This window comes from Leucoraja erinacea, chromosome 23 (assembly GCF_028641065.1).
Source record: "Leucoraja erinacea ecotype New England chromosome 23, Leri_hhj_1, whole genome shotgun sequence".
Classification (NCBI taxonomy): Eukaryota; Metazoa; Chordata; class Chondrichthyes; order Rajiformes; family Rajidae; genus Leucoraja; species Leucoraja erinaceus.
Window position 1 is genome coordinate 4,085,134 of NC_073399.1, and position 19,901 is coordinate 4,105,034.

The 19,901-nt window shown below is 41.1% G+C and overlaps 1 protein-coding gene across 1 annotated transcript in view; it reads left to right on the forward strand.

Annotated features, from left to right (window-relative positions):
• LOC129708121 (protein shisa-6-like) overlaps positions 1 to 19,901 on the forward strand; it is a 394,948-nt gene that overhangs the window by 32,822 nt on the left and 342,225 nt on the right. Inside the window, exon 3 of the mRNA XM_055653685.1 lies at positions 18,439 to 18,596. Within this exon, the coding sequence (XP_055509660.1) occupies positions 18,439 to 18,596 (158 nt within the window). The remainder of the gene's footprint in view (positions 1 to 18,438; positions 18,597 to 19,901) is intronic.

A 19,901-nucleotide genomic window follows, 5' to 3' on the forward strand; every position in this document is an offset into this window, starting at 1 on the left:
ACATTGTTTTCTTCACACTTGGTTGTTTTCTGGCTTATAAGTACAGGTAATGTCAAGTCAAGTCAAGTCAAGTTTATTTGTCACATACACATACGAGATGTGCAGGGAAATGATAGGGCAATGCTCGCGGACGTTTGTGCAAAAGACAAACAACAAAACAACCAACAAATTATAAACACAATCATAACACACATATTCTTTTACATAATAAATAATAGAAGGAAAAACGTTCTGTACAGTTAGTCCCTGGTGAGAAAGGCGTTTACAGTCCGAATTGCCTCTGGGAAGAAACTCCTTCTCAACCTCTCCGTTCTCACTACATGGCAACGGAGGCGTTTGCCTGACCGTAGCGGCTGGAACAGTCCGTTGCAGGGGTGGAAGGGGTCTCTCATGATTTTGTTTGCTCTGGAGTTGCACCTCCTGTTGTATAGTTCCTGCAGGGGGGTGAGTGAAGTTCCCATAGTGCGTTCGGCCGAACGCACTACTCTCTGCAGAGCCTTCTTGTCCTTGGCAGAGCAATTCCCAAACCAGATGGTAATGTTCCCGAGAAGCCAGAGTCTCTTGCACGGAGTAGGTGAATCAAGGACCAGGGGACAAAGGTTTAAGGTGAAGGAGAAAAGATTTAATAGGAATCTGTGGGGTAACATTTTCACACAAAAGGGTGGTGGGTGTATGGAACAAGCTGCCAGAGGAGGTAGTTGAATCTGGGACTATCGCCTTGTTTAAGAAACAGTTAGACTGGTACATGGATAGGACAGGTTTGGAGGGATATGGACCAAATGCAGGCAGGTGGGATTAGTGTAGCTGGGACATGTTGGCTGGTGTGGGGAAAATTGGGCCAAAGGACCTGTTTCCACACTGTATCACTCTATGACTAAAACAGTGATGTTTCAATTGTTGATATTTTTTACCGAGAATTGTTGGTTAGGAAGGAAGGGTGAAGAGAAACTCAGAATTAAGTTATGAAACCAAATGACAGGCGTGAACAAAACTCAGTCTCATTTTAGTTTTCTTTATTGTGGAAGGTGTGTATTTTGGTATCAGACACACAAAAAAGCCAATAGTGCTACTGGCATCAGTGCTGCTTCAACAGTCTTGCTTGCATGCATCCTGTGTCTAATTTGAACTTGTTTTGTTCCTGTACATTGCAGGGCTCCCTCCAGATATAGTCATGATGAATTAGCAGTTTTTCTCTTGTTTTCCATGAAAGATAGAAATAGCTTCAAACAAGTAAACAAACTTAGACACAAAATGCTGGAGTGACTCTGCAGGACAGGCAGCATCTCTGGAGAGAAGGAATGGGTGACATTTCGGGTCGAGACCCTTCATCAGACTGAGAGTCGGGTGAGAGGGAGACACAGATGTAAGGTGTGAAAACTTTTCTTCCAACAATTTACAGTCTATTCTGTGGTAGACAAAAATGCTGGAGAAACGCAGCGGGTGAGGCAGCATCTCTGGAGCGAAGGAATAGGCGACGTTTCGGGTCAAGACCCTTCTTCAGACTGAGGTCTATTCGATGCTCCTTTATATCTTTTCAGTGATGCGGCAATTTCACCGTGTAGTAATGGCACACGGTGACGCCGGGAGGAGAGATGTTCACTGAAAATAACTGCTAAAATGTATCTTAGGACAGTTTAGTTTTAGTTTAGAGATGCAGCTGGCCAGCGATCCCCGCACATTAACACAATCCTAGACCCACAAGGGACAATTTTTACATTTACCAAGCCAATGAACCTACAAACTTGTACATCTTTGGAATGTGGGAAGAAACTGAAGATCTCGGAGAAAACCTATGCAGTTCACGGGGAGGACGTACAAACTCCGTAGTCAGGATCGAAACCGGGTCTCTAGCGCTGCATACGCTGTAAGGCAGCAACTCTACCGCTGCGCCACCGTGCCACCCCAAAGTTACATCAGAAGAAATCAAAATGCAACATACACTGGACCTCATCCATTGCTAGATTGAGGCCACATGCAAACTGGAAGAATAGCACCTCATATTACGCTTGGGTGGCGTATATCCCAATGGTATGAACAATGAATTCTCCACTTTTAGGTAACTAACCTACAATATCTTCTCCCCCTCCCCTCTACCTTTCCTCCACCTTTTTGTCCCCACTGTTCCCTGTGCCCCACCTGGATGTGCACCCATCCCTCCATTTCCCCATCTCCCTATCCCTTTCCACCTATATTCCTTCCTCTAGCTTCACGATTCATGTCTCTTCTTTCATTGTGTCTTTATCTCACGCTTCTTGTCTTTTCCTTTGGCTTTTGTCCAACTTTCAGCCAAACCCCCCCCCCCCCCCCTCATCTGAATCTGCCTGTCACCTTCCATCCCCACCTCCCTTCCCGCTCTTCCAGCTTCCTCCCTCCTACTACGATCAGTCTGAAGAAGAGTCACGACTTGAAACGCCACCTATCCATGTTCTCCAAAGATGCTGCCTGACCCGCTGATTTACTCGAGTACTTTGTGCCTTTTACTATCTAAGCTAGCGTGCAGTTTCTTGTGCCTGCATTAAACCTTCCTTGAATCTCTTTACTCTGTACCAAACCCTGCCACAATGTCGAGGCATGTGAAAGGGGGGAATGGCAGTGAAATTCAAAATATATCAACTGGTACTGGTTAGGACACAATAAGGAAACTGATGAAATGATAAAAAAAAATAATCATTGTAAATAAAGTTCATACGGTAAAGATTTTTTTTTTTGCAATTTCTGTAGGAATGCTGAGTAATATGATTATATAACATTTGCTTCTGTTTGGAAGGTGTTGGGCTACATTTCATCTTTCCAGCTCTTAAAAAATATCCTACTTATTCCAACACTTACTTGATGTGGCAAGGAGTAAACCAATGTGGTTCTATCTGAAAATGTTGCTCTTTTTTTTCACTTAAAATGTTATTGATTTTTAAGAGATATACACAAACTAGTGCAACACCATTACCATAAATAAAACAAAGTAAGAAAAACAGCAATCAAAATTAAAAAAAATAAGTAGACAGGGGAAAGAAAAAAAAATAGTACATAAATTAAAAAATTGGAAAACTTTGCTCTTGAGCTATTTATAAAATTACGGAAAAACACACCTCATTTTTCTGTTCTAAACCTCATCAATCATTGATGTAGACAACACTGTTCCAAACAATGAAGGGCCAAGTATCCTGTACACAGTGCTGTAGCAGACACTTTCTGTCTCCCCAGACCCTTCAAGGGGAATGGCATTAAACATCCAGGCGTTCAACATCCATGATCAAAGTTCCATTGAATGACCTGCCCATCGACTAGTTTAGACTACGCTGTGTTTAGTCCTAAAGTGAACTACCATGGGACGCTGCAAGTGCTGTCCCTTTAACAGCAGTATGCGAAGGAACTTACCTATCAAGTTAGACTTATTAGTAGTCCAACTGTGAATCTAGCACTTCTATTGCTGGGTTGTAAAAACAAATTGTACTGCTTGGTTTTGCAAGAATCTAATTTGAAATTAAAGACTTAGGAAGAATACTGCCTGTCCTTGCAGCAAGCTCAGGATTCTGGAATGGAGCCAACATTGGGAACTGTAGTGGTGAATTTATAATGGAGAATCAGAAGTAGGCTAATTAAATGTTTAAATTTTATTTTCTAATCTTACTTTTTGACAGGTGCATGGAAGGCAGAGCTCTTCCAGAAATAAAATCTTTTGCTCTGAACAATATAGAAACAATTATTTCATTGAACAATCTCTTCCATGCAGGAAAATGTTCCTCATCCATCTTGATCCCTCTTCACTTAGTCCATTTGTTTTTATTAATTATGGGCACCTCCAGTTTACAGTATCAGCAAATATACATGCAACTTTGACTACGGTTCTTGAAACTCATTAAGTTAGAAACATAGAAATATAGAAATTAGGTGCAGGAGTAGGCCATTCGGCCCTTCGAGCCTGCACCGCCATTCAATATGATCATGGCTGAGCATCCAACTCAGTATCCCGTACCTGCCTTCTCTCCATACCCCCTGATCCCCTTAGCCACAAGGGCCACATCTAACTCCCTCTTAAATATAGCCAATGAACTGGCCTCAACTACACTCTGTGGCAGAGAATTCCAGACATTCACCACTCTCTGTGTGAAAAAAAGTTCTTCTCATCTCGGTTTTAAAGGATTTCCCCCTTATCCTTAAGCTGTGACCCCTTGTCCTGGACTTCCCTAACATCGGGAACAATCTTCCTGCATCTAGCCTGTCCAACCCCTTAAGAATTTTGTAAGTTTCTAAGTTGTCCGCTTCTTCCATCTTGATGCAACTGCGCAACTAGTGACTCTGTACCCTCTTTATTCGTACCTGTTTCCGACCTATTTCCAGAGATTTAACTCCATTCCTTTGCTATCTGACAGCAAGGACCAATGAACATAATTGGGTTAGCCGTGACCAGTGGTTCCAAAGGGAACCTGCAGTTCAACCACAGGTTGCAGGCATCTAAATCCAGGACTTAATCAAAATGACCATTCTTCAAAATGTTAAGCCCAGTTATGCTGGAACTCCTCAGCTTTACACTCTGTGAGCTTTGGGTCGGCACGGTGGCGCAGTGGTAGAGTTGCAGCCTTACAGCGCTTGCTGCGCCGGAGACCCGGGTTCGATCCCGGCTACGGGCGTTATCTGTATGGAGTTTGGACGTTCTCCCCATGACCTGCGTGGGTTTTCTCCAAGATCTTCGGTTTCCTCCCACACTCCAAAAACGTACAGGTGTGCAGGTTAATTGGCTTTGTGTATGTGTAAATTGTCCCTAGTGTGTGTAGAGTAGTGTTAATGTAAGGGGATTGTTGGTCGGTGCGGACTCGGTGGGCTGAAGGGCCTGTTTCCATGCTGTATCTCCAAACTAAACTAAACTAAACTAAAAATGTCAGTCTAACCTGAGGTAGGAATGCTAACTACTCTGATATCAATGGGCTTGCCAGCCCATTATGTTACATGTTAATTTTATTATTTATTGTTTATTTACTTTATTTTTATGTTTTAATCACTTATTAGTTTCTTCAACCTTTTAATTTTTAGAACATTTTTTAGGGGATTCTATCCTAACAACTTTTTACTGTTTCTGAACATCGGAGAGAGTGGCACAATTAAGTGCCTGACAGCGCTAGAGACCTGAGTTAAATCGTGAGGTATGCTGCCATCTCTGTGGAGTTTTCATGTTCTCTCCCTGCTCTGCTGCCCCCAGCATCGCAAAGACAAGTGGGATAGTCAGTACAAATTGCCCCTAGTTTGTAGGTAAGAAACAGGGGGATAGGTTAATGGGAAGGTGCTGAAAATAAAACGTGTTATGGTGGGAACAGTGCAAAGTCAAGGTGCTTGGTGGTTGGCATGGACATGGTGGGCCAAAGGGTCTGTTTTGATGCTGCGATTCGCTCTGACTCCATGAAACTTGTCAAGAAGTGAGGCCTAGTCCCTAGGCTTGCATCCTGACGGTGGCTATGTTCACGATGTCCTGAACGCAGGGAGCGAATGAACCCAGATATAGATGATGCCATTTTATTCCCACTATACATGTACAGTGAAACTCAAAGACTAACTCTCGTACTTTTTCATTCATACAATTTATTAAAAAAAAGAAACAGAAAAATGACAAAAAACAGAAGGGAGATGGTTGGGGGGGGGGAATAGGTGCACAAAATTCCGCGGCGCTACATACATATATACAGATGGAAGTCCGTGTTGGGCGGTGTAGTCAGTGCATGTGTGAATTTGAATTTATAGTAGTTATAATTCTCGGAAAGCAACTATTCCTGAGTCTGTTTGTCCTGGATTTGATGCACCTATAGACCCAGCTCACAAAAGAGTTCTTGCCAATCTCAGAGTTGTGCTCTGGTTTGCAGATTATTGTGGTGGAGGGCATCCATCTTGCCCAGCTAAGTGTGGGTAGGTGTGGATTAATTCCAGCTTGATTTGGCCAATTATTACGCACAGCACCACATCAAATATGCTGTCCAAACCCATGGCCGCTAATCTGCTTAATGGATCCCAATAGATTTGTCAGACATGGGCCCTATCCCATGATAGAGTACAATTCCCTCCTTCATTATACTGTCTAATGTTTTAATTGCTGCAGATGTCAGTATCACAGGCTTATTGTTCCCAAGGTTATGTTCATGACACTTTCTATAACATTTTCATATTTGCATTTCTACAATCTTTGGACAGTGATCCTATTCCTAATGCACCTTTGAAACTGCTGGCCATCTGTGCTCTCTATTTATGCCACAAGCATATCTCTTACCAGCTGTGCCTCAGTTGGTAGTATGCACACATCTGAATTAGAATCACTGTAGGTTAACATTTCACTCCAGAGACAAGAGCACTCTCAGATCTGCTGCCCTTTTGGAATGACATGATTAATTACAGGCCATGTGGTTTAAGGTGAATGCGGCACTATTCTGAAGAAGGCCAGAGATTTCCTTGATATCCTCGTCAAGATTTACCTTCCAATTAGCAACACCCGTAACTGAGTAGTGGGGGTTATTGCCCCCTAGTGTTTATGGATGCTTGCTGTTTGAAAATTGGTGGCTGTGTTTCCTACAGTACAAGGAGTACACATCAAAAGTATTTAAATTCCAGAAGGTAAAATCGCAATGCAAAGGTCAGGAAAGGGATTATAAAACAAGGAACTGCAGATTTACACCCCCCCCCCCCCCCCCCCCCCCCCTGGAGTGCATTTCGTTGTCTCTGTACTGTACACTGACAATGACAATTAAATTGAATCTGAATCTGGAGTAATGTCCCTGTCCCACTTAGGAGACTTTGCGCCCCACCCAAGGTTTCCGTGCGGTTCCCGGAGGTTGCAGCTGGTTGCAGGTAGTGGAAGCAGGTAAGGGAGACTGACAAAAACCTCCGGGAACCGCACGGAATCCTTGGGTGGGCCGCAAAGTCTCCAGAAGTTTTCCGTTCAGGTTTCCTAAATGGGACGGGCATAACTCAGTGGGTCAGATAGCACCTGTAGAGATAGGTGACATTTTGGGTTGAGTCACCTCTTCAGGCATCCATGAAAATCTTTTTTCTTTCAATTTCTTGCACTTTAATAGTTCCTCGTCCTGGCAATTGCAATCTGCACCAGTGGGTTTCCTTGAAAATGCAGACACAAATAACCCATTCAACATTATTGTCATCTATTTATCATTGGATAATTGTTCTCAGATTATTCGAGTTCCATAACTTCAATATCTATCATTCTCTTTGAATATGTTTTAATACTTTATTGAAAAGCTCCTGTGGAGATTCACTGGGGCATGGTTCTACTATTTCTGCTTCTCACCTTAACAACATTTGCATCTATGAAATGCAAATGAAGTTCCCATTTCTCAAGAAATGACTAATAATTTGATTAGCAGGTGATATTAACGTACTTATTCCTGGCTTATCCATAGATCAAAGTTACTTTTCCTTATCTCTTTTAAGGGATGGATGATAGGTTCCATTTCAGTTGTTAGATATCCCTATCTATAGCCTTAAGAAATATGTATTGAAGTCCTCTGAGTTATCACTAGGTTTATCTGTATCTAAAGTGAACTATATTTCACAATTACGTTCTGGAATTTTACTTGTGAAAAAATATCAAGGTTTAATTCATCAAATAAATTAAAAAGAATGGGTTGCCTACTTAGCAACCAGATGAGATAAATTAATATGCAACCCAGGAGAATTTAGCTCATTGTGGAATTTTAATGCAATCTGTCATTGTGGATATTGTCCTATAAACATGCTAGTTTTGAGGATAAATGGGGATCCTGTGGATAGGGTGAACTGTTTTAAATATCTGGGAGTCCACATCTCCGAGGATATGACATGGGCATCACACGCATCAGCACTCGTGAGTAAGGCAAGGCAGCGCCTTTACCACCTCAGGCAATTGAGGAAATTCAGAGTGTCTCCGAGGATCCTCCAGTGCTTCTACGCAGCGGCGGTGGAAAGCATCTTGTCCGGAAATATTACCATCTGGTTTGGGAATTGCTCTGCCAAGGACAAGAAGGCTCTGCAGAGAGTAGTGCGTTCGGCCGAACGCAATATGGGAACTTCACTTGCCCCCCTGCAGGAACTATACAACAGGAGGTGCAACTCCAGAGCAAATAAAATCATGGGAGACCCCTTCAACCCCTGCAACGGACTGTTCCAGCTGCTACGGTCAGGCAAACGCCTCCGTTGCCATGCAGTGAGAACGGAGAGGTTGAGAAGGAGTTTCTTCCCAGAGGCCATTCGGACTGTAAACGCCTATCTCACCAGGGACTAACTCTACTGAACGTTTTTCCTTCCATTATTTATTATGTAAAAGAATATGTGTGTTATGATTGTGTTTATAATTTGTTTGATTGTTTGTCTTTTGCACAAAAGTTCGCGAGCATTGCCACTTTCATTTCACTGCACATCTCGGATGTGTATGTGACAAATAAACTTGACTTGACTTGACTTGACTTTAAAATTATGAATTTGTGATTTCCAGAGAAAAGATTAGTATTAAGAGAAAAGCATTATTTTACTTGAATAATAAAATAATACATGGAGAATTCAGATAGGTTCTTGCAAAGAGCCGAGGTGAGAAATGAGACGAGATGAGAAAAGGAGCACACAGTCTCAAGGAGACTGAGATGGGAAAAACGTGTTTTACACAGAGAGTGGTGAATCTCTGGAACTCTCTGCCACAGAATGTAGTTGAGGCCAGTTCATTGGCTATATTTAAGAGGGAGTTAGGTGTGGCTAAGGGGATCAGGGGGTATGGAGAGAAGGCAGGTACAGGATACTGAGTTGGATGATCAGCCATGATCATATTGAATGGCGGTGCAGGCTCGAAGGACCGAATGGCCTACTCCTGCACCTATTGTCCATGTTTCTATGTCTAAGAGGAGATGATGAGCACAGCTCGCAGTACAATAATCAAATGCAGGGTCTGTACCTGGTGGAGAACATTGAAGAATAGACAAGGGTGAAGATAAAGCAGCAATAAAGTGAGTTCAATTTCGGAAGCTGTAAAAATTACTCAGGAGCCATTGGCAGCTCAGGTGATAAGAGTGTGCTCCTGTCCAGACAGACCAATCTACTGGATGTGTGGGAAGGAACTGCAATGCTGGTTTACACCCAACATTGACACAAAATGCTGGAGTAAATCAACAGGACAGGCAGCATCTCTGGATAAAAGTAATGGATGATGTTTCAGGTCTGAAGAAGGGCCTTGACTCAAACCTAGCAGCAGCCCAACATATATGTAAACATAGTACTCTGTAAACACCATAAAAACAAAAAAAAACTGCAATTATTGCAACATGAAGTAGGCAAACAAAATTGCAATACACACACACACACACACACACACACACACACACACACACACACACACACACACACACACACACACACACACACACACACACATTATTATTGTTATATATATATGTATATGTGTATATATGTATATGTGTATATATATATATGTGTATATATATATATGTATATATATATATGTATATATATATGTATATATATATATATATGTGTGTGTATATATATATATATATATATGTGTGTGTATATATATATATATATATATATATATATATATATATGTATATATATATATATATATATATATATATATATATATATATATATATACACACACACATATATATATATATATACATATATACACACACACATATATATATATACATACACACACACACACATATATATGTGTATATATATATATATATATATATATATATATATATATATATATAATGCAAAGATAAAACAATGCCCCATGTCTAAGTAGTTCAGAGCTTATTTGGAGGTTATTGTGTTCAATAGCCTGATGTTAGGTTATAAGATGGATGCTGCTAAACCTGGACTATACAGTGTGCAGGCTCCTGTACCTTCTTCCCAATGACAGGGGTGAGATGAGAGTGTGGCCAAGGTGTTGTGTGTCTCTGATGATGCTGGCTGCCCCTTTGAGGCAGCGACTCCTGTAGATCCCCTCGATGGCGGGGAGGTCAGTACCTGTGATGGACAAGCCAGTGTCTACCACTTTTTGCAATCTTCTTCGATCGAATGACCGAACCAGGCCGTGATGCCCCCAGTCAATATATATTATCTACTGTACACGGGTAGAAGTTCAATAGAGTATTTGTTGACATGCTGAATCTCTGCAATCATTTCAGGATGTAGAGGGGTTGATGGGATTTCTTTATGATTGCATGAATGTGCTGGGTATAAAACCAGGGAAGTTATGCTGGAATGGTATTCAACATAAATTAGGTTATAGCCAGGGTAATATGCTGAGTTTGCGGGCACAATGTTATACTATATGATTATTCCTCACAGGGTGGATTGGAGATTTAATGAGAATTTTCCCAGTACATGAAAAGTGTAGGCATGCAGACAAATTGGATAGATTGAGGTTGTTGTCTTTAGAAGGTTGAGGGAAGACTTAATTGAGATATGTACAATTATGGTAGGCCCAGATTTTGCAAATAAAATTATCTATTTACTTCAGCAGAGTGATCAAAAACTGGGTAGGATTTGCTTCACTAAGAGGCTGAAAGACAGCTGATAAACTTCAGGAACTCACTGCTTGAAAGGACTTACAACATAAATCATATTTGAAATATACTTGGACGGTGTACCTAATAGTCCGTAACCTGCAGTGCTGCATATCCAGTGCTGAAAGGTCAAGTAATAGTTGCCTGACATGGACACAATGAATGTCTCCAGTGTTGTAAATGCTCTGTGATCCCATGTAAAGCACTTTGAAATGAGGTTATGAGAGGTGATGTATAAGGCAAGCATGTTGATTCCTTTATAACACTACACTCTAAATGATATACAATCCATTTAAATCTGGAAGCTGATAAAATGTTGATCTTCGGAGTTATAAAAGACAGACACGGCTTCCAAGAATGACTGGCAAGTGAAAGCAGGAATCACACGGAGTTTGGTTCTTTTGCTGGAAATATTTTCGATCATCTCTGCACTTGCAGCAAGAAAAAAATGAAATAAAAAGTATATAAAAATGAAAATGGGAATCTGACCTTTAGTAACAGAAATTAACTGTGGTTTTAGAATGTCCAGGGTATACTTCACTAGAGGATTTCAGATTTTCACTGAACCATTCCAGTTTTATTATCGGTTTTTGCTTCATATTTTAATGGAAATTGCTATTGGATTCTCACAAAACTCGTCTCTTTCCTTAAAACTAATCTTAAATCACACTTGTAAATCCAAGACCTGTCGAGCATTAGTTATTTTGTTCTTCTGTACTGCAATCTAGAAGATAACGACCAATTTACACCCTCAAATTACATTTACATTTTTCTCCGGTTTATCAATTTAATTTCCCATTCCCGTCCATCCCGATTACAAGGCCGTGTTCTCCTGCACTTGATGGGAGTGCAGTTTGTTATTTCAAATTCATTCTGGCATTTGGCAAAGTGCTCTTCTAAAACTGCCATGCCATCAGAGAACACAGAACAGTACCGTATCGGAACAGGCCCTTTCACCTGTGCTGAACAGGACAAAAACAAATAAACAAATCCTTCCTGCCTGCAAATGATCCATGTCCCTCCATTACATGTGGCTATCTAAAAGCCTCTTCAAATTAACTATCAAATCAGCTTCCACCGCCACCCCTGGAACCTCCCATTCTCAGTGTAAAATCCCCTTGAATCTTTCTCTTTCTTACCTTAAATCCATGCCTTTTGGTATTTGACATTTCCATCCGAGGAAAATGATTCTAATTACCTTTCCTATCCATGCCTCTCATAATATTATAACTCTCTATTTGTTCACCCCTCAGCCTCTAATGTTCCAGGAAAAGCCAATCCAAGTTTGTCCAACCTCACCTTATGACAAATACCCTCTAAACCTGGCAGCACTCTAAAGACGTACAGGTTTGTAGATTAATTGGCTTCAGTAAAATTGCAGATTGTCCCAAGCGTGTAGGATAGTGCAAATGTATGGGGTGATCGCTGGTCAGCATGGACTCGCTGGGTCGAAGGGCCTCTAAAGTCTAACGTCTAAAGTTCAGTGAATGACCAACCCCTTAGTTTGCAACTATTGAACTCTTTAACTGGCAGTGTTCTCTTTAGCTTTTTTGGGGAAACATACCAAAAGCCTGTTGCGGGTCACCTCCACATCCACCTATTGTTAGTTGGCTTTGAGGTAATGATCACTTCCTTGCTTAACGTGGCTCAGTTCAGGAACTGAACAGAGTGGGGGAAACCAAGTACCATCAGCCAGCCAGCCAGAGACCCGCTGATAACACTCTCACCTTTGATGAGAAGGTTGCCCATTCAAGTCCTGCCCAGAGACTTGAGCAATAAACTCCGGGCTATCAAGCCAGTGGGCTACTGAGAGACTGCTGTGTTGTGACCTATAGATCTGAGCCACTCGAAGACTGTAGCTGGTTGATATAAAAGTATTTATTTGGTTAGAGAAACAGACATCCTCCTGGAGTGCCTCTAGGAAGAATATCCAAAACTAAAAGTACATCAACTTTATATATATATATTTTTATAAATGAAGGCAACAATAACCGATTAACTACAGTTTTTATGGCTGTAACGACCTACTCTTTAAGATTTTGAATGTAGGCAAGTGACTTTACAGAATGACACATTATAAATACAATGGGAGCATCTTGTAGCTGCCAGGCACATCTCCCAATGTTCAAACACCTTTGCTGGGACACAGTAATTCACATGTTCATTCAATTAGTTAATAGCTATCCAGGTGATAGATAATGCCCCTGTCCCACTAAGGAAACCTGAACGGAAACCTCTGGAGACTTTGTGCCCCACCCAAGGTTTCCGTGAGGTTCCTGGAGGTTTTTGTCAGTCTCCTCTACCTGCTTCCACTGCCTGCAACCTCCGGCAACCACCTGCAACCTCCGGGGTCATTCAAGCTCGCTTGATGCTGATCATTCACTTTGTTTGTCCAGATGAAAGTGGGTTTTCTCCGGGTGCTCCCGTTCCCTCCCACATCTGAAGATTTGCAGATTTGCCTCCGCAAATTGCCCTGATTGTGCAGGGAATGGATACAAAGTGGGATAACATAGAAATAGTGTGAATGGATGACCGATGGTTGTCATGGACGCAGTGGGTTGTAAAGCCCTTTTACATGCTGTATCTCTAAAACAAAAACTCAAAAGTATTTAACAAACTCAAAATATAGGAGCTACAACACCCGTAAAAGAAGATGTTGAGCTGCAAGAACTGAAATAAGTTTTCAAAAATAGTCCATTTTGTGTTTTGTCTGGATTTGGTCTGAAGAATGGTCTCGATCCGAAACGTCGCCTATTCCTTTTCTCCAGAGATTCTGTCTAACCCTCTGAGTTACTTTAGCTGTTTGGGTCTATCTATGGTCTACTTACATTCTAATTATTAATAACTATTAATACATGGCAATTGCAGGCTCATATCTAGGTTCATTTGGTTTTTAAAAATATCTAACCAATTCGTCATTGCAGCAGAAATGTTGTTCCTTTGTATGGGTTACTAACGCACATTCGTATTAATCAACATATCTTAGGCACACAGTGCAAGATTTTAAGAGGTTTTCAATTCACACTTATGCTTCCATGTTGCTAACCTTTTGATCCTTTGTAGCATTCGTGTACAAATACATGTCTCACCAGTGCTTGTGACGTCCTTGCTCACTGTAACAGTGGCATTCCTTCTGAACCAGCTGCCACCCACACATTTTAGAAAGATCACAAAATTACATCACAGTTCTCGAAGGAACGGAGAGAATTGCTAGCTGAAAAAAAAGTCTATTTCGTCTTCTGTCATCTTTGTGATAATATTATTAAATCATGATAGCTATTGACTAACTGTGACAAGATCACTATTTCTTGCTCTATGCCAGATTCAGACTGACAGTTAGAAAACACTTTGAGATCACTGTTCCATTGTTACCTATTTTCCCCACTTAACCATAAGTGGTATCTCAAATCTTTAACCTTTTAAAAGTGCAGCATAATTTTCTCGAATCAATCGAATAAATTTGTTTTTGGAATCATTATTAGTTTCTGCTTCCATCATCTACGTGGAGAACCAGTTCCATAAATTCACCACTCAGTCACTAGATAATGGCTTGGATTTTCCATCATGAGTGGTGGCAGGTTCACTCCAGAGTGAAACAAAGAAGCGGGTCAGGCAGATGGAATCTCAATTCTGCGGCGTACAAGGGAGAATCAGGAAGTCCGGGTGGGGCTGGAAGTCAGTTGTGTGAGTTGACCGGGCCCCCGAACGACTTCTAAACTTTGACCTGAATTCCTCTGCCCAATTCTAGGCAGATCTTGCTACTAAACCCTGTGGGATCTTTCTGTGCAGCAGGGTATTTTGTTAAATGATTTGCGTTTAATTTAGCGTTTACAATTATTTGTACGTTTTTTGAGCTGCTCGTTTTACAAAATTTAGCACAAAACAAGAAACAAAAAAAAAAACAAAAACAGAGGGGGGAGAAGGGGGGGGGGGGGGGGGATAGTTTGAATTCTGCGCGCGCTACATACATATTATTTGGAAGTCCGGGTTTTTAATAAGTTGAATTTTTGCGAGTTATATGGCAAAGCTTGGCTGAGTCTATTTGTCCTGGATTTTGATGCACCTTCACCTTTCAGAAGAGTCGAACAGTTTCATGGGAGTCTTTGAGCTTAAAGATGGATCCATCAGGGAGGGGAGAGGGCAAAAATGCTTCTGCGCTGTCCTAGTGAAGCCTCTCAGCATGGTCAGCTGCCATACCATGCTGTAATGCAGTAGTCAGCAGGCTCTCTGGAGCGGAGAAGGCAGCAGGTTAGGTCCACGTTTCTGGGACCCTCAGGAAGTGAGCCCTGCTTCAGTCTGGACCGCTTCTTCCGATCTCTGTAGATCACAGGTGTTGACCCCCTCTCCAGAACTCGCCCTGCCACTAAGTATTCTTTGCCTCCTTCGACAATGACCCTTTTGTTTTTTTCAGGAAAGCAAGGTTGTATCAACTCTTAGGCTGGAATTGCTTCAAGCTTCTTCCGATCTCTGTAGATCACATTGTAAGAAGCCTGCCACTATTTATTACTTGACCCTTAAGTTATTTGGGAAAGCAATATCAACTTTCTGGAATTGCTTCAAATAACTGAGAGGAATGGGGAGTGGGGAACCTGAACAGCAAGTAAGTGCAACTTGCCCATGTCAATAAAATCCAGGTGAAATTCCATGTATCAGCTTTGCAATTAACCCTCCAGGCTGCAACCTTGTCCTCTTGTTCTACTAAGGACGTTATCTAATCTTCCTTATATTCCTGAAAACAGCAATCATGTCACCTCCTACTCGCCTCTTTTGGTGAGGATGTCTCAGTTGATGTGCTATTTTCTGATTGCAATCAGAACTGTACACAGTATTCCGAGGCTGCTTGTGACATTTTATATAAAGGTACAGCATTGCTTCATAAACTGAGCCCCACAGCGACCTTTTAGTAGATCCTAACAGCTATTCAGCTTGTTACACACTTGTAAAAAGCCACAGTTTCTTGTAAACCTGGATCCCCATATTACTTTCATGTTCCTTATATTTTAAGCTTTCCAATTCAGGCAATAGACCTTTTGTGGAGATTGTGTTCTGACCTTAAGCACTTTAAATGTACATGTATTGGACTTCATCTGTCTACCCAATTTCTAAGTATATTCAAATTTTTGCCCTTAGCTTTGCCTGTTTTCTTTGAAGGTGATTACATTCATTTGCTGGGTACTGACGATTTAGCTAATAAATTTATGAGTTGTATTTCCAGATTATTCAAGAAGGTATCGATCAAAATAGGTTCTTAAAGTAGACCCTTGTGCGATCTTAGTCTAAACAAGTCAAATTGAGTTTATTGTCATATGTACAAGTAGTGCACAGTGTAAATCTTGCTTACAGCAGCATCACATCTGATTCAGATTCAATTTTAATTGTCATTGTCAGTGTACAGTACAGAGACAACGAAATGCATCACATGCACACTGAATCATATATTTTATTTGTTTCATTCAGTGACATTATTTTTTACAACAACTTCCAGGCTTTTTTCATCGTTCTTAAATATTTCCACTGGCTCTTGTATTATTTATTTGTAACACTAGTCTTTCCAAAGAAATTGTGTTAAAACTCACTCTAAACTCCTTTGACACCTACTCAAAGTAAACTGGTATGATGGGGGAAGATGGACAAATTCATGAGCCCCCATATTTCATGATTCCATTTCTATCTGGGAGCTCCACATCTTAACTTAAATGATGGCTTTGAATACCTTGACCAAGAATGAACATCTTTGCTCCCATGCAGGAACAGCCCAGCTACAAAACCAGCTATTTGTGGGGAAGAGGGAATGGGGTTGGGGCTTGGTGTGACATTTAAATATCACTTAATACGTCAGTTTCATTGGGGTGAATCTAACAACCTAGAGTAGATAATTATCAATAAAATGTTTATGAAGATACAAACCAACAAACCAACAGTACACAGTTTCCAGGATGTCAACTTCATGAAAGCAAGCTCCCAGCTGATCAGATTGTGTTATGTTCATTTTATCAAAGCGCCAAAATACAAAACAAGATGCTCAAATGAAACTTAAACTACACTGAGTAAAGAACATCCGGGCCACACACTCATCTCCCCACTACCTTCAGGTAGAAGGTACAGGAGCCTGAAGACTGCAATGACCAGGTTCAGGAACAGCTACTTCCCCACAGCCATCAGGCTATTAAACTCGGCTCGGACAAAACTCTGAACATTAATAGCCAATAATCTGTTTATTTGCACTTTCTCAGTTTCATGTGTGTATTATTTTCATGGTGTGGACACACTGATCTGTTCAGTATATGCCTACTATGTTCTGGTTATTGTCCTATCAGGGACAATGGTCTTCTTGAACATATGGACACGAATCGTATGATCAGAGTGAACATTCAAGGAGTAAGTAAGATGAGTATGTTATTCATTGCTACTATGCAGTTTCAGGGGTGTGCTGGAGTAAAGTTTTGGTCTCCAAAAAGCAAGAATTATTGCCATTGTCACCCTGATCAGGGATGTCAGGTCTGTCTTATGAAGAATAAAACTCTATAGAAACTTACTTTTAAGGGGTTGAACAGGCTAGAGTATGTTCCCAATGTTATGTCCAGGACAAGGGGCCTGCTTTAAAAACGAGATGAGAAGAACTTTTTTCACACAGAGAGTGGTGAATCTCTGGAACTCTCTGCCACAGAGGGTAGTTGAGGCCAGTTCATTGGCTATATTTAAGAGGGAGTTAGATGTGGCCCTTGTGGCTAAGAGGATCAGGGGGTATGGAGAGAAGGCAGGTACAGGATACTGAGTTGGATGATCAGCTATGATCATATTGAATGGCGGTGCAGGCTCGAAGGGCCGAATGGCCTACTCCTGCATCTAATTTCTATGTTTCTATGAGTAACCAGAATAGGATATTGGAAAGAGAAAGCGTTAGAGTCAAGAACTGTGTCTAAAATTGGGCCAAGGAAAGGAAAGGAAAACCGGGTTGGCAGTTTGAGGGTTGGAGAATGGGGGGGGGGGGCTGATGCTTATGGCTGATGCTTAACGTTGTTCCAAAGATGTGTTAGATTTTGTGGGCTGGAATGTTTAGAAATTGCGGGTTCTGAATAAAATATTGATTAGCCTGTCATGGACAGTAATACTTTTGTCTTCAAGTGATTATTTTAATTGTCATATTGGGATATTTTTTAACCAATCAATGTAATAAATATGAATTAATGTAATAAAGATGAATTCAGTCTGAAGAAGGGTCTTGACCTGAAACAGCACCCATTCCTTCTCTGCCGGTCCTGCTGAGTTACTCCAGCATTTTGTCCCTCTCTTCGCTTTAAGTCTTAAAGTCTTTAAGGCTTTAAGAAACTTACAAAATTCTTAAGGGGTTGGACAGGCTAGATGCAGGAAGATTGTTCCCAATGTTAGGGAAGTCTTGGACAAGGGGTCACAGCTTAAGGATAAGGGGGAAATCCTTTAAAACCGAGATGAGAAGAACTTTTTTCACACAGAGAGTGGTGAATCTCTGGAACTCTCTGCCACAGAGGGTAGTTGAGGCCAGTTCATTGGCTATATTTAAGAGGGAGTTAGATGTGGCCCTTGTGGCTAAATGGATCAGGGGGTATGGAGAGAAGGCAGGTGGTACGGGATACTGAGTTGGATGATCAGCCATGATCATATTGAATGGCGGTGCAGGCTCGAAGGGCCGAATGGCCTACTCCTGCACCTAATTTCTATGTTTCTAAGTCAGCATCTGCAGTTCCTTCCTACACACAATAAATACGAATAATCACTACCCCATGAATGTGAAAGTATTGATCCAGACTTTAAAGACCCCAAAGCACTTGGGCATTGATAGCTGTGACATAGAGACACTGTACTTGTTTCTCAATGTATATTTTTGTCTCAACTTTCGCAGGGCCCTGGCGGACATTTTACGAAACCAGGGACCAATCCCAGTACCACACTTCGAGAGGGAGAACATGACAGCAATAGATGGATCGCCCAAGGATAGTTCACCTGTTCGAACCACCAAAAACCATTTCACGCCAGTTCGAACATCCAAGGGCAACCATGGTGAGTGGAAATTGGGTTCCCGTTGCCATTTATGTTTTAAATTGTTATTTGAAATAATTCATTTTTACTTGACGTACTCAGACTGTGATGTAGCAAGCACTTAGTTTGTTTGCCACAAGATCATAAGTTAAAGTCAAATTCAGTTCTGGGGGCAACAAAACCTGTACGAATACATCCATTTCAATGTTATCATCATTATGGCTATTTGACATTGATTAGGAAGCATTGTGTATATCTTGATTTAGACAGCAATTGTAAGACTGATGACTGAGACTGGCCGGTTATATTAAAAGGTAACTTGTGGCAATTGTACTGAGATCAAATAAGCATTTCTTATGTCTGCTTGAAGTCAAAGGAAGAACATTCTTGGGATAGGTGATTGATAAACATGTTATTTTTTTAATTACACCAAAATGGTTGAAATATAAAGTGTTGACATGGAAACATCGGAAACATTTTTCCTGCATCTAGCCTGTCCAATCCTTTAAGAATTTTTGTATATTTCTCTAAGATATCCTCTCATCCTTCTAAATTCCAGTGAATAAAAGCCCACTCGACCCATTCTTTCATCATTTGTCAGTCCTGCCATCCCGGGAATTAACCTGGTGGACCTAAGCTGTACTCCCTCAATAGCAATAATGTCCTTCTTCAAGTTAGGAGACTAAAATTGCACACAATACTCCAGGTGTGGCCTCACCTGGGCCCTGTACAACTGCAGTAGGACCTCTTTGCTCCTAAACTCAAATCCTCTCCCAATGAAAGCCAACATGCCATTAGCTTTCTTCACTGCCTTCTGTACCTGCATGCTTACTTTTAGTAACTGATGTCCAAGCACACCCAGGTCTCGTTGCACCTCCCCTTGTCCTATTCTGACACCATTCAGAACATATTAGCGAAACACAAAATTGGCTATTAATAACCGACCTGCATTTCAGAACAGTAACTGCATGAAAATCTTCCATAAGAGTCAATGATACATCACATTGTCAACCTTTCCTTAGTGATTAGGTTTTTCTCTCTTACCCTGTTTTAAAAATAAAATTCTATCAGGTTACCAGTAGCGTCAGTTTGCAAACCCTGCACCTCCAGATTCTAACCTCTCAAGAAGCGTGGAGCAGTCAGCACCTGAACTAAATGAAAATCAAGAGTTAAAAAAACCCAGTTATAAAACCATCCTTGCTTTCAGGGATCTGAGTTCAGATTATTGTGATAGAAGCTTTTATACTTGCCGAGTGTTAACGCAGTTTGAGCAGAGGTGAGCTAATTATACAAAGCTATCAATCATTCAACACTAAGTTATCATTA